The sequence below is a fragment of the Alligator mississippiensis genome, chromosome 8 (assembly GCF_030867095.1).
Source record: "Alligator mississippiensis isolate rAllMis1 chromosome 8, rAllMis1, whole genome shotgun sequence".
Taxonomy (NCBI): Eukaryota; Metazoa; Chordata; order Crocodylia; family Alligatoridae; genus Alligator; species Alligator mississippiensis.
Window position 1 is genome coordinate 40,010,206 of NC_081831.1, and position 15,332 is coordinate 40,025,537.

At 50.7% G+C, this 15,332-nt stretch overlaps 1 protein-coding gene across 3 annotated transcripts in view; it reads left to right on the plus strand.

Annotated features, from left to right (window-relative positions):
- Positions 1 to 286: 286 nt before the first annotated feature.
- The window catches only part of BCORL1 (BCL6 corepressor like 1), a 45,091-nt gene continuing 30,045 nt past the window's right edge, over positions 287 to 15,332 (plus strand). For 2 of the 3 annotated variants that reach the window (XM_059732679.1, XM_059732681.1), the window contains exons 1-4: positions 287 to 369; positions 7,296 to 7,434; positions 12,231 to 12,321; positions 12,584 to 15,160. In XM_059732679.1, coding sequence (XP_059588662.1) covers positions 7,349 to 7,434; positions 12,231 to 12,321; positions 12,584 to 15,160 — 2,754 coding nt within the window. In that variant the 5' untranslated portion in view covers positions 287 to 369; positions 7,296 to 7,348. Of the gene's footprint in view, positions 370 to 930; positions 1,831 to 7,295; positions 7,435 to 12,230; positions 12,322 to 12,583; positions 15,161 to 15,332 lie in introns of those variants that run through there. The other variant, XM_059732680.1, reaches the window with a different exon arrangement.

The window sequence follows — 15,332 nt, forward strand, 5'->3', positions numbered from 1 at the left end:
CGCCGCGCCGCGCTGCGTTGGGTGCGGAGCCCCCTCCCTGCCTCCCTCCCGTTCCCTCTCCGGACTCGGCTGGCTCTGCACGGCCCCCCCTGTGCGGGCAGGGCGGCGCGGGGCACGCCGGGAGCTGTAGTCCGCGGGGCCGGGCGGCGCGGCGGTGGGGCGGGGGCGGTGCGGCAGCCGGACTCGCCTTCCCGGCAGCCCCCGCGGCGGCGGCTCGCTCTCGCCCTCACACTCCGGCTGCCGCTGCCAGTGTCTCCGCCGCCGCCGCCGCCGCCGACCCTCGCTCGCGGCGCCCAGTGTCCGCCCCGGCCCGCCGCCCGGGCACGGCCCGGCTCGGCCGCCCCTGTCGCCGCCGCCGCCCGGGAGCAGGTGCGTGGCCGCCGCCGCCGCCGGACCCCGGCCCCGCCGCCCGGGCACCCCGGGCCCGTCCGCCCCGCACCCACCGCCGGGGGCGCCGGACGGAGCGGGCGGGGTCTCCATGGAGACCGGCCCGGGACCCCGCGGGCAGGGCGCGGGGCCCGGCGGGTGGGATGCAGCCGCGGGCGGGGAGCGGCGTCCGGGAGCGGGACGGGCGGGGCCGGGCCGGGACCGCGGGCGGTGACAGCGCGGGGCTGCGGCCCGGGGCACAGTCGCGATCCCGGCCGGGCGCCGCCGCCGCCGCTCCCCGCACGTCCCTGCCAGGGGCGCCGGCTCCGCGGGCAGCGGCTGCCCAGCCGCGCGCCACCCCGCACCTGCCACGCGCGACGCGACGGGCCGGGCCGGGCCGGGCCGGGCCAGGACGGCTGCTGGCGGCGGGGGGAGGCGCGGGGCGCCTGGCGCTGCGCTGCGCTGCGCTCCGCTCCGCTCCTCTCCGCGGGCTGCGCGGGCGGGGCGGGGCGGGGCGGGGCGGGACGAGCCAAGCCAGTGGAGCCGAGGTCCGGCCGCGGCGCCCCGTGTCGCAGCGGGCAGGGCGGGCCGGGCCTGTCCGGGCCCCGCGGGGGGGGCGGTGGGACTGGAAGCCGGCTCCATGTTCTGCTGGCGAGGCGCCGTGCTCCGCTCCCTGGCTTGTTGCCAAGGCGCCCCTCACTCGGGCAGAGTTTGGCGCTGGACGCGACGCCCGCTGGGGCTGGGGCGGGGACGCCAGGCGGCGGAGCAGGGAGAGCTGCCTGTCCCCTCCCTTTCACCTGGGGCGGCTGCTGTGGGGGACAGCACCCTTGGGTCCCGGAGCCTGCACCTCCCAGCTGAAGAAGATCCAGGCAAAGCTCTGAGGAGGGGTTGGGGACCAGCTTCTCAGAGCACAGCTGTGGGCCAGAATCTTGTGCTTCCTTACTAGCCTTGTTGTGGCAGCCTCCCTCCATATGGGGCTGGGCACCACGCCTAATTAGGGTCAGGGCTTGCCTGCACTGGAGATCTTGAGCCCAGGGGTCACGTTCCCTTTCCCCGCACAGGACTTTTCTGCTAGTGGAACTGTGTCCATGCTGGAGCTCTTGCCCACATGGCTGTAGTGGCTGAGGGTGTGATTTCGCCCCATCCCCTTCACTCCTAACCAACCAGCTTGTGCCAGCAGAACTTTTTAAGTAGAGACTAAGCCTAACAGGCCACCCCTGCTCCAGCGGCCTGACAGGATAACTAGACCACGCAGATAACAGGTGAAGGGGAAACAGGCCGAGAGGGACGTGACTTGCCCAAGGTCATGTAGCAGGTCAGTTGCAGAATAGGGAATGGAACCTCATGCCTTTCCGTCCCCTCCTAGTCTGGCCACCTATGATCTGCACCATGCTGGCACTCCACAAGAGAGACCTCTTCCCTCTGGGTCAAAATGATCTTGCAGGCAGCTTGTTGCAGAGACAGGTACAGGCCTCAACTACTGCAATCACGTACAAAATATTTTGTGGGTGCCAGAGAGTGGCTGTCACCCTTGACCAATTTTGCTTTCTAAGGATCAGTTGTATTTGAGGGTAGGGGACTGCTGCAGACTTGTTCTTGACGTGTTAAAGATGAAGGGCATATTTGGATTCAGTGGGAGGAGTCTTTGAACAGCCTCACTGGGTAGGAAAGTGAAGCCTTCCTTTAGTTAAACTTGGAAAGTTTACAGCTGATCCCAGGCAAATGGATTAAAATATCTTGGTTTTTATGGTGGATGGAACTGGGTCAAGGGAGCACCAGCTCTTGATTTTTTGCAAGGTAGAGTGCTGCCCATGTGCAGTGTCAATGAAGTTGGTGAGACTGCGTGGATGAAGGGGCTTATTTACCTGTGCAGCTTTGAGACTTTGGGCTGTTTGCATGTTAGCCTTTTTTCTTACCATTTCTCACATTACTTCCATCAGTTCAGATTAACAAGGGCATCAACAATGTGAGGACTAGTATAGACCTAGAGTCAGTGTTTTTGTCACCATGTGAATTAACTCTGTAAATAGCAGACCAAGGAGATAGTAGAAAACTGAATCTAATAGACCAAACCTTTAACAAATAATTAAATGGAGGAATTTGAAAAACTGGGGCTGAAATGGGGTTGGGTGGTACATGTTTTGATTTAGTGTCATACCTAATAGTTAGGAAACATTTAAATAAAATGATAAATTTTGTATTTTTTTTCTGGATGTCAAATTTTGTAAAGGTTTCCCAGCTTTTATTCCAGTCCACTTTATGAATTTGTTATAGAAAGCTTCTGTAGGGGTGGACTTTTTGCCATGAGAGACTGAGTGACTAGATGCAGCATTAGCAAATATTGGGGACTTGCTTTTTAAACTATGCTAAATTTTTAGGAAACTTTCCAGGCTTAAAGTGGGGATGACTTTTTCAGTGCATTATACTAGCCATTTGCTGCTACTTATAGTGTTACTGTGTCTCTGACCTGGTACAAGTGAATACATACAGGCAAAGGTTAGCTCAGCACAGCAGTAGCTGTGGTGTCTGGGTTGGAACATTAGTTAGTAAAGTTGAAGGCCCATGGTTAGGGCTAGATTGTGATCCAGTCTAACAGCCAAATTTAGCATGAGCGGGTCCTATTGAAGTTAGTACTAGATATGATCTGGCTTATTCAAGACTCCATTTGGTTTTAGACAGGTAAAACATTTGTCAGCGTTACAGTTCTAAATTCTTCAAGGGAAGTATTGTGATCACAAGAGAAAAACACAGTTTGCATTCACTTCTGTAAACCATTTTCCTAGCTGGATTCATGGGCCATGTATAATGCCTGCAGTAGGATTGTCCTTCTCCCAGTGCAAATGGGTTAGTTAAAATGGTTTGTGTGAAATGCATATGGGACGTTTCTCAAGGCTCTTTGGATTTATCATTGAGCGGGCTACCACATTTCAAATGGACTCTCGAAGATGCCATGCTGTAAACAAATTTTATTATTTGCTTGTGCTACCAATAGCATCAAAGATTACTAAATTGAAAGGAACACTAACAATAAATGTGATGATTAAGTGATGCAGTTTGTTTCCTTTTGGCATTTCTGTAAGTTTCACTGAGAAGTCAGTGAAGTTAGTTTCACTTTTGTTCTGTCACTTTCAGTTAGATTCTCCAGCAGAAGTTCTGTGCCATGTGTACTACCAAGTGGTTGTTGATGTGCTCAGAACAAATGGAATTAAAAAAATATATATGTATGGGTCTCAGATGTTGCTACTCTTTCTTAATGTATGTCACATTTTGTTCAGATCAGAGACTGAGTGTTGCAAAGATATCTACTGTAAGTGCATTCCAGGGTCAAAGTGCAGCCCATGTTAGGTGTTTCACAGTGCCTCTGGCTAAGTTTTGTACAGCACCTTTTGAAAGTAGCCATGTGCTCATCCTCTGTAGTAGTTGCTACAGAGGAGGGCACACAGGGAAAAATTCCAAGGTTGGGAATTCTCAGTGTCCTTTTGTCAAGACATGCTGCTAGTGTGTTCCACTTCAGAGAAAGAAGCTGAGAGCCCATCACAGGAGGAAGAGGAGGGAGAGCAGACAGACAAGGTTTATGGTGTTCTTAAAGAACCTAGAGCCCAGCTATATGCATTTTTCTGTCTGCTTTGCCAAATAATATTAGCAGAGGAATGGTCTGAAGCAGGCCTTGCGGATAACACCATTGGCCTTAGTTTTGCATAATGCTGGGAATTTGCCCCAGTTACAGCCACCAGCATACATGCAGCAGTTCAATGCCTAGTACAGACAGGCCACTATTTACACTGGTGAAGCTTACCCTTTTTTAAAACCTAGAGTGTGCTGCAACATTGCAGATAAGGCTCCAGGGGACTGTGTGCACTACTAGGCCCGACACAGGACATCTGCATCGCTAGCCACTGATAATCAGGGCTAGAAAAATTCCAGGGGGGAATTTGTGCTAGTGGTGCAGCTCCATTGGTGCTAGCAGTGGTGGGACTACTAGTGTATATAGTCTGTCAATGTTTTTAGTATCTTGATACCTGATAGTTGACTGGAATAAGGTTTAGCTGAGAGTGGTAAGATGCTGGCAACTGGCCTGTACCCATGTTCCTGTTAGTGCTATAGCAGTGGGGAGAGAATGCTTCCAAACTCAGAGGCCTTGTTGCTACCCGGAATGTATTTACCAGTATAACTATAACTGGTAAAGTGTGTACAAACTATATCAGGATCACTAAAGTACAGCCCCCTAATGCAGATGCAAATACCCCACTATAAAGGTGTTTATGCTTTGGTGGAATATCTCCATAGGAATGGGAATGTGTTAAATTGGTAAATGGAATTTCTATATCATTGTAGCTGCATCCACTCCAGGGATTGTTTTGCCCAGATTTAACTATGTTGTTAGAAAATCTTGTCCTTAACTGACATGGTTAAATCAGTGAAACAACTGCAAGTAGATCAGGTCTTGGTGTAACTGCATTTTTGCTTAGACAAATGGTTGAAAGGAAATTCAGTCAGAACATGCTTCAGAGACAAAATGTGTGTGAGCTAACATGAGTTAAAATCTTAGCAAAACTAAAACAGTTGAAGTTGCAACACAGGTAAAGTTGAAGCCTACAGAGAAACCTGGTTTTTAACTCTACTTGCTACTTCTGGTATAGTTTTTTACTTTAAAAAACTGTTTTCTGCTGGGTTGGGTTAGCAGGTCAGCAACATGTTTTGTGGCTTGTTCACACTTACAAAGTTGCATGAATGTAATGACACACTTTAAGCTACCCTGTGGAAAAAGTTATGTGGATGCTCTGATTTCAGTTTAAACCAAGTTTATTTGGGCTTTGTTCAAATTGATTGGGAATCTGTTTAAACTGAAAGAGTGTAAATGACTCCCAAACTACCATTATTGTATCTATTAATGCATTTGGATTAGTTGAGTTACGTGTGTTTAAATGTTTAGCTTTCTTGTGTAGACTGGGTATTGACCTGGCTTGATTGAGCTAACACAATTAACTATTGCTTTGTCTGTCAGGACACCCTGATGACATTTTCTAGCTCTGTACATCTAAGGGAGTTATTTTCCCCTGCATTTCTCAGACTTCTGCACCTGGCACCTTTTGTTTCCAGTTCACTTTCTTTTCCTGCTTCTTATGGAGCTGGGTTTGAGCCCACTTGAGCTAGGTGTTTTATCTTTTTACACTTGAATTTCTTGATCCCATCTCTTGGTTGGGATTCTAATTTCCCTTTTTGTTTTTTCTTTTTTCCCTGGGATATGTCTGTCTTTGGCATATCTCCTTCGTCCTCTTCAGAGACTAGAGACCAAAAATTAATTCAGTAGTTTCTCTCTGTCACTACATCCTCCTAACTATCTTCTAGAGCAGCGGTTCCCGAACTCTGACAGATTGCACACCACCAATTTAAAACGATACAACCTTAAGTACCACCGGCAAATTTTTGTCATATAAAGTAATTATAATAAATCTGTTAACGTGTACAACTGACAGGTTGTCTATGTACCACTGGTGGTACACGTACCACAGATTGGGAACTGCCTTTCTAGAGCCTGTGTTGCCTCTGTTGGCCCTGAAAAATGTGGTGTTTGTAACTGCTTGTGAAATGTTGTTATCAGCCTTGTCTCTTGGCATCTTTAATTTCAAGCCACAATGTGCCTCATCTGTGCTTGCCTTAAGTTTCTTATCTCACTTTCTGCCTGAACTTCTGTTCTGTTTAGCTGTTTCCCTAGTCCAAGACAAGATCCTCATGAAGCTCTCCTGAACATCTGTCCTGCTGTTGTGCACTCACAGGCAGAGGCTTTCCTCTCCTCTTTCAGTTTCGTCCAGGATGGTGAAATCCCTGCAGACTGTTCCCCTATTTCCTTTATGTTCTTACACATTTCTCTCCAACCACCATACAACTCCTCCCCTTCCCGCCCTAAGCCACCTCGTATTCTCTCTGGGTGCATTATGCATCTCTGGGTGCAAGACATCGTATGTTCATCCCAGTTATCTGTTTAACTGCTTACACTTCTTCCCTTGCAGTTTATAGGTATTTTGTTTAACTTTTGAATAGGTTCTGCTGTTAAAGGTGTTTGAATATTTAAGTACTTTCCTCATCTGCAGCTGTCTTCCCTCTGCCAGGTCACTGTACTTCTCAAAGTCCTCACACATGTGGTCCTTCATCTTTTCCTGTAGGAGCCCCATGAACACCCCAGAAACTTAAACTATGTCTGTGTATCAGGTGTGAAAACACCTAATGCACTAGGTGGCAGAACTTTGTTTAAAGAATCTCTATAGATTAGAGATCTCTATAGATTAGTTTAGCTTTCCACCCAGTGCCTCAGTCAGGATCCCTACTTTCCATCCTTCATCCTGGGACTGCAAGTACCACTTCTTATGCAGAGGTCCTGCGTTTAGCTCAGTTACCTGGTGTCTCCTTCCTTTGTGTTCCATTGCCTCCTAAGATGGTGGAGGCTGGTTGATAATATAAAATCATTCAATCTCATAAAAAGTCCATTGTCTTGAGTAAAGTTCGTCTTCTGCCTGCCTCCTTTGTCTGGAAGGTCTTCAGTGAGTGGGGGAGGAGCAAGAAGGACAGTCAGGGCACAGAGCTCTTGCGGGATAGCCCAAATCCTACTACAGACTGAATGGGTTTTACTTAGAGTCTAGTTTGGGTATAGGCAGAGTGCACTGTCCCTAGCCTGTGACTACATTCCTCAAACCTCTTCCAGATAGACTTGTAGCATCTCTAGGGTTGTATACCAGCAGCATGAAAATGAATCTGCGAGTAGCAGATAAGGAGGAAACTTCATCCCCAGGCTCTTCATTTCTGTGTGCCCTGCTTACAGGTGAACTCTCTCCACTGTCCCTCAGATGTATAGTTTTCTTGGATAACTGCAAGGAATGCAACTGAATGAAGCATTCTGGGAGGGTTTCTGACTCTTTATTTTGGCTTTGTAGGTGGAGTGGCCCCACAAGACCCAGCAGGTCCTGACTGGTGACAAACAGCTGTCATGATCTCTACAGCACCTCTCTACAGTGGGGTGCACAACTGGACCAGTGCTGAGCGGATTCGCATGTGTGGCCTCAACGAGGAGAGGTGAGGTGCGTGGGTGGCTTACCAGGGAAAGGATCCTGCAGGCAGGGAGCCTGAATTAAGGAGCAGGAAAGGTTAGAGGAGAGAGCCCAGGGAGCTCTATTTATTAATTCTGTGTGAAGCCAATGCAGTGCCATTTACAGAGCTGAGTTGTATGATCTGTTTCAGGACCAAGTTGCTGAGGAACAAATGGGCAGCGAATAAATACATTAGGTGGTTGAGTCTCACAGTGCCTGTGACCCAGGCCCAAAGGAGAGAGTTCAGTGCTTGCAGATTAACTGTACTGGGAGGTTTCAACCCTCTAACAAGAGTTATTGCCAATATGGCACCAGGGCACTCTTTGTGGCAGAGTCACACAAGAAGTGACATTGCCTAAAACATGACTGCCCCCTTCTGTGTCATTGTTCCCTTCTTTGTTCATCACATATATGGTCTTAGCCAACTGCTGTTGAACCTGACAGGTTGAGAAGTGGAAAGAAGGCTAGGTGGCTTGTATGGGCCTGGGTATTGAGAGAGGCTTTCAGTGGCTAGGCTTTGGTGGTGCAGGTTAGAAGTTTGGTTGGGGGAATTTGCCTAAAGTGTACTAGGCTTGGGAATTAGGGATTATTAGCCACTGTGAGACAGGACCAGTCAGGACCTGTTTTTGTAAGAGTCCTGAACTGTCTCATGTCATCGCTTTGATGGTTTCTGCATCCCTATTTGTTCCCACAGTTTTAGATTTTATAAACTATGCTTGCTGTTGTTTGTCTTCCCCAGCTTTAGAGTACAGTATAGCTTGTTCAGCTCTGGTGGATGATTTAGGGTTGGAAAATCCTCATTATCTGGACTGAAAAGTGTGTTGTGTGGCTGTCCTGTATTTGGGATGTTAGCATCTTGGGCATCAGGATAACTTTTCAAACAGCAAGAAGAGAGAACAGTGGAGTAGGGGAGATTTCAGCTTGTAAGATGGAACATGAGCAGGGAGTAGAGAAAGGTTCAGACAATCTGGAAGAAGAGAAGCTCCGAGCTGAAGCATGGTCCTCTGTAGTCCTGTTAGGAGCTGGCCTTCCATCTTAGTTGCACTGTGATAAAGGCCATGCAATGCTGGATCTAAGTTGTAATACACTTTGGGCAGCTGAGCTCATTAAGTGCTGATGGCTGTCCTAGAGCAATGTTTTCTGGCTGTGGGCTGGAATGACCCAGCTGCCGCTGTTCCTGTCACCACAGCTTCTCCCTGCTGCCTAACTGCAGTGGAGCATGGGCAAAGCCCCCTGCTGCCAAATGTCACTGAAGCCTGAGCTTTGTGGGCTGGATCCAATGGTTCCATGGGCCAGATCTGGCCCATAAGCTATGGGTTGCTGACCCCTGCTCTAGGCGCCTTAACAAAATATTGAATAGACCAAACATAACATTTGAGCAAGACAGACTAAGCAATTGGTTGTAACTAAACAGCTTAGTCTCAATGTAGTCTCTCTAGAGCAAGGCTAAGAAATACCAGCAGAGCACACTGGGTGTAGTTCACTCTGTTGCTTCCAGAGATGAACAGGATCTGGGGATCTTTTAGGGTTGACACTGGTCCTCTTCTGCCCCTGGTTGCTCTAATCCCATCCTATGTGCCCAGCAGTATGACAAACAGAAGGTTGTTTGCATAATCCCTAGTTGTATGAAGCAGAGAGCTGATAGTTTAGCTCTTAAGACCACTGCAGAGACAAGACCTTCTCTCCTTGGAACAAGCAGAAACGTGAGAAAGGGTTCAGAAGCCCTATCTTGAGGCTGTCACAGAAGCTGAGGGGCAACCACAGCTTCACCAGCCTGCAGTCTGTCTGTGGATCTCCAGCCTACATGCTTGGTATGACTGGCCCCAGGAGACTTGTTAGACAGGTGCTGTCCTGGGGAGTGGAAGTCTTCTCTCTCCAGGGCAGGGGCTCACTGCACTGGGGTAATCTGAATGGAATGGGTGGTTCCCTCACCCACATATAGGCAGCAGAGAACATGGGTAGGTAGATGCTTGCCATGGTGCCCCTCAGGCAGGCTGGAGGTGCTTGGTTCTGCTGGCCAGCTCCCTCAGGATTGAGTGCTAGAACCGCCTGCGCTGTTGCGGAGCTTGGAGCTGCACTCTGGCTCCACCTGCTGCCTCTGCCACATCCCTGCCTTTGCCTGTGGAGGGGCTTGCTCAGGCACTGGAGCAGGAGGTGGAGCCAAAGTTCAGCTCTGCATGCACCAGCCATCCTGCAGGTTGTTACAGAGAAAGCCTGTTCAGCTGGTGCCCTTTCACTGCATCCACCCAGCTCTCCAGCGCCTTGGTCAGTTCAGGTCACGTGCTGTGGGTTAGCAGAGATCTTGCTTGCCAGTGGCGGATGGAGGGTTAAGGAGCAATATGTATTCCAGTTCTTTTAGGCACCTCAGTGTGGGAAGGACAGGACTCTGCTTTTTTCGGTACAGGAGTGTTCCAGCTTGTTGTAGTCAATATCCCACTGCATACTTAGAGGGTACAAGAGGCACCAACACTGCCCATGTCTTTTGCCTGCTTTCAAAGGCCCAGCTCCACCATGAAAGTTGCTGGTGAGCCAGCTTAGACCTAATGTTCTGTGCCTCATTCTTGACCAGCTCTGTGGCAGTAGCACCACAGATGCTTTCTGTCAGGAGCCCACACACTTGGCTGAAAAAAATACCTGCCCTGGCTACAAATCCTTGCAGAGCCACTGATACCCTGAATAACCTTGGGCAAGTTCCTTTGGAGATATAATTGATAAGATTTGTGTCCTAGGTGTACACCCCACTAACCTGTGGGAGATGCCACTGCTATAATGGGAGGCATCAGCATGGCCAGCAGTTGATTGCGGGGGCGGGGGGTAACATGCTCTACAGCTGTCACCAATACCCAATGCTCCTGAATCCCACTGCCACTGGGAGGTGTCAGTGCTCAATTTAGTGGCACATACCCTCCCCCTCCCCCTCCTCCTCCCCTTCCCCTTCCATGAGTGCTGCTTCCCTCCCCTGAAAGTACTATATCAACACCTGTTGCTGGTGCCCCCCTTTAACTCAGTACCCAGGGCTCCTGCTCAAGTTGCCCACCACTAGTTATGCTACTGAGTTCCTTCTTCTTGTTTCAGCCACACTGGCTGACAAATTGGGCAAGCAGAAGGGATCTGAATGGAAACCAGATGCTGCATCTGAGCCACATGGAGAGGAGTGGGGGGAGGAGGTACAAATTACAAAAAGTTCATCTTGGACATTAATTCTAAGGGCCAGCCTCTTGGCCTTTAGTCCCCCTCATCTCATAACCTCTCAGCTGTCATCAGGATCATGCTGCAGCCTATAGCAGAAACTTGATCTCCCCTTATTAATATCAATCCTCTTAAGCCTTTTGCAGCCTGAATAACATGGGGAGCCCAGGTTTAAGAAATCCATGTTAAATTACATTTGTAAAGGATGACAGTAAGATGGATGTCTGATAGAAATGGCAGGGAGGAAGCTGTGAGAGGGGCTGTTCTTTCCTTTGCATCATGAGGGCACAGACATGTGAAAGAGGAAGTACCAGCATAGGATGCATGAGGTTCATGCAAGTGCAGGAGGTACTGGTTATAGAGTTATGATCCCAAGGACATCTGATCAGGAACAATTGGCCAACAGTGTAGCCTCACCTTATTGGGGTGTCCAGACTTGAAGATCAGCACTCTGACATGCAGTTTTAGCAACTTTGTCTCTTCAAGGGCCTTGTTAGAGTGAGCAAGAGAGTGGGCAGCAGTATGGGGTTTCCATATAGTCAACCTACAAAGGCTGGGGTGGCAGGAGGTTAGGATTTTGTGTCCCTAGGTGCATGGCCTCATCCCTCAGGACAGCAAACATGTTAAGAACTGTGCCATTTCTCAATTTTTCTGCCAGCCCATGGAAAACAAGTCCTGGTTCTGGTGTTGGTCTTGGCAGGAGGACTGTAGCTCTTGTATCTGATAATCTCCCTCCAGGTTTGGAATGGAATGCAGTGGGGGCTGTATGGAGAAATGGAGTTGGGGGAATGGGAGATGCGGGAAGAAGAGAGTTGCATAGGACTGTCTGGCAGGATTGGGGTTGGGTGGGACTGCTTGGTGGGCAAGTTGAGTCTTCAGGGTCTCCAGGAGCTTTGGATCATAGCTATTGATAGCCTCTCCCCACCCCCATCTTGCTGTTTTGACTGCTGTAACCCCTCAGGAGCCATAGAACTTCTAGACTGGGGTAGGCAAACCCCGGAATGCATGCCAGAGTGTGGCATATGAAGGCATTTTGTTTGGTACGCATGCCTTGGAGAAGGGGCTGAGGCTGCACTGCCACAAAAAGGCTCGGGTCCCATGCGGCTTCCCCGCTGTCCTCCTCTGCCACACCAGCATCTTACAAGTCAAGGTTCTAGGTGTTTTTGGCACTGCCCAAAAATGTTGCCAACCCTTGTTCTAGACAATAGTTTTCTATCTATTTCTTAAGAGGATGGCACTGCCTTGCTGTTGCTTCCCAAACCCTGGCTTTCTTTAACTCTGTATCTGAGGGCAGTGCAATCTGCTTGGCTTGGCACCTTTGTTCTGACAGGCAGGGAGTGGCTGGTTCTCCAGGATTTGTTTGTTTGTGTCTGTCTTTCATGGGTCATGTCTGCCAGTTCTGGAATGTGATGGGGTAGGTGGCATGAAGAGGCACAGGATCTGGCTCTCATGAAGAACTCCTATTCCCCTGTGGCAGGCAGGTCTCTTTGGAAACCCAGCAGCTGTCCTGTAAGTTTGTAGTACAAGGGTGAGCAGTGCTACAAGAATGCCTCTGGGTTTCATTGTACCTCCTTTGTCTTGTCTCTGCAATAGGAGAGCCCCGCTTTCTGATGAGGAGTCTAACACGAGCAGCTCCCAGCACTTGGGGTCTCAGGAGTTTTGCGTTGGCAGCAGCCTTTCCAAGGTGAGCCCCTTGTATGCTGAAGAGGTGGATTTTTTCAATGAAAGGGCCATGCCAAGTAGTCTGCCCAGGTCCCAGGGAGAATCCCTTTTCGGGTGAATAGACAGGGTATGGAAGCAGCCCTTTAATCTATAAAGAGCTATTTTGCTGCTCCCCTTCCCTCCAGGCTTCTCCCTGTCCGTTGGAGACCCAGGGAGGAGGAGGAACAGGTAATTTCTCTTGGGAATGCTGGCTCATCTTTCAGGGAGTCCCTTTCTCTTTGCAGGTGGAGCTCACAGCAGTCAGCAGTAGTGGCAGCAATGCCCAGGGGCTGGATGCAGATGGCAGTGTGGAGGAGAAGCTGGGGCCTAAGCTGGAAGAACAGCCACCTGATCCGAAACCAAACTCAGAGTGTATTGGGAATGTGGTGAAAGATGATGCTGTGCCATTTCCTCTGGCAACTCAGGAAGATGACAGAGGGTTGGAGCCTGCAATCTCAGCAGCTTCAGATGAGAACAACAGTGGGATCAACCCGACACCCACAAGCCTCCCTTCTGACAAACAGGCTGAAGGGTCTCCTGCCTGCCCAAAGGCTCCAGACAGTGAGCATGCCGAGAAAGAGAAGAGCACACTCAGTGCTGGAGCACAGGGGGCAGGAGTATCTGCAGTGGGGACCCCATCTTTGGTTGCTTCCAGTTGCAGCACTCCTGCCTCCAACCCAGCCACCTTCACCCTGAATAGAGTGTGTTTTCCCACATCTCAGGCTCCTGCTATGCAAAAAATGCCCCTGTCCTTTCAACCTGGGGCAGTTCTAACACCGAGTCAGCCCCTTGTATACATCCCACCCCCCAGCTGTGGGCAGCCACTTAGTGTGGCTACGCTTCCAACCACCCTAGGGGTCTCTTCCACACTCACCCTTCCAGTCCTGCCCTCATACCTGCATGAGCGCTGCCTGCCGGGGATTATTGCACCCCCAGAGCTGCACTCGTATCCCTATACCTTTTCTGTGGCCAGACCCTTAGCTCCAGACTCCAAAGTGGTGCCTGTGGAGGTAAACCAGCTAAGCTGCTCTTCCCCTTCAGCTGGAAGTGGTACTCAGCCTGCTGCTGAAGGCCCTTCCCCTGCCACAGATGGCTCTTCCCTTCCTCCCAGCCAGCCTTCCCTGCCTGCATCATGTGGAAGTGCAGCCCCACCATCAGGCACTGTTCTGCACACCAGGGCCCCAGGGGCTCCAGAGCAGCTTGCCCAAGGAGCTACGACTTCTCTTTCACCATTGAAATCCCCCCCACAGCTGGAGCGTGAGATGATCTCTTCCCCAGAGTGCAGTGAGATGCCCCTTGATCTGTCCTCTAAATCCAACCGCCAGAAGTTGCCTCCACCAAGTCAGCGCAAAACACCTCCCATGCCCATCCTTACTCCTGTGCACACCAGCAGCAAGGCACTGCTCACCACAGTCCTGTCCAGGTCCCAGCGAGCAGCCCAGAGCACAGGCAGCAATGTCACTTCATGTCTGGGCACCACCCCTCCCTTTGTAATTTTCCCCGAGTTCCTGCGTAATGGGGAACAGGGCTCCTGGGTGAAAAACTCCACCACACTCATTAGCACCATTCCAGGCACCTACGTGGGGGTGGCAAATCCAGTACCAGCATCTCTGCTGCTTAGCAAGGACTCTAATGTTAACTTCAGCAGGGACCCACAGCATCTCCCTAAACAGGAACCCATTTCCATCATTGATCAGGGAGAGCCCCGAAATGCTGGGCTACCCTGTGGGAAGAAATCCAGCCAGGTTAGTTTGGAGGTACAGCAGGACCCAACTAGGCGATTCCTTCATGGCAGAGTCACTCCAGGGGCATCATTGTGCCAATCCAAGGAACTGTCTCCTTGGAATCCTGGTCAGGGAAGTGTTTATCCCCGATGCCCAGTAAATGGGAAACCTACTAGTCCTCAGCTTCTGCCTGTTGGGTGGTCTCCTTATCACCAGACCCCTCTGCTTTCAATTGGCATCTCTACACCTGGACAGCTGCCCCCAAATCAGAGTGGCCCCTCCAAACCATCCAGTGCTGGTGAACTTCCCACATTTCCCAGCATGCAGCCTGCAGAATCCAGCACAGCAGCCTCCAAGGCTCCTGAGGGGCTGCCCAGGCTTCCATCTCTAGACCAGGAAGCCCAGTCCAAGAGCAAGAACTGCAGGGCCTTGTCCAAGCTCTATGAGGAGCCTTTGAATCCAGTTCCCATGGGTACAGCTCTATCTCCTCAAACCAATGCTGTGGATGCAAGGGGAGAAAAGGGGAGACCAGAAAGCCCTTCAAGGAGCCAGGAGTATGGTGAACCAAAGGCTGAATCCAGCAGTGAAAGCAGTGGACAAACTGAGGTTCCCCAGGGGAGCTGTAGCCTCAAACAGGTAGATGCAAAACCTAAAAGTCAAGTATTAGCTGCCTATTTGTCACATGACCTGCCCATAGCCAATCAGCAGAGCCTGCGAGCATCCTATGAGCTGCCTGTGACACCTGTGGAGGGACACCACAAGGATGTGGACTGTGAGGCATCCTGGGAGCAACCAGCCTCTGAGGCCCCACAGTGCATGCACCAGGTGGACCTGTGCAGGGTCAAGAAGGAGCGAGCAGAATGTGACATGCCATTCACTTCTGTGGCTTGTGTGCAACCTGGGGCCATTCCCAAGGGCTTCACTGATGCCAAATTCAAAGGAACGGGCCAAATTAAACAGGAGGTCATCATACATTGCAAGTCCAAACGGCAGCATGATGGGCCAGCCAAAGAGGCCCACAAGAGACTGAAATGCAGAGCCCAAGATGGAGAGGAGACTCCAAGCAAGCCAGGGAGCCGAAACCTGCATGGACGCAAGGTGTGTGAGGGATCCCTGAGGAGGGTCATTAGGCCCAGAAAGGGTGCGAGTCATAGCAGGTAGATGGGATCAGGATTGGAATTCAGAGCTTCCTAGAATATAATGCTGGTGACCACAGACAGAGTTAGGTTTAGAAAGGGGTCTGTCACTGGAGCTGCAAGGGAGTCATAAC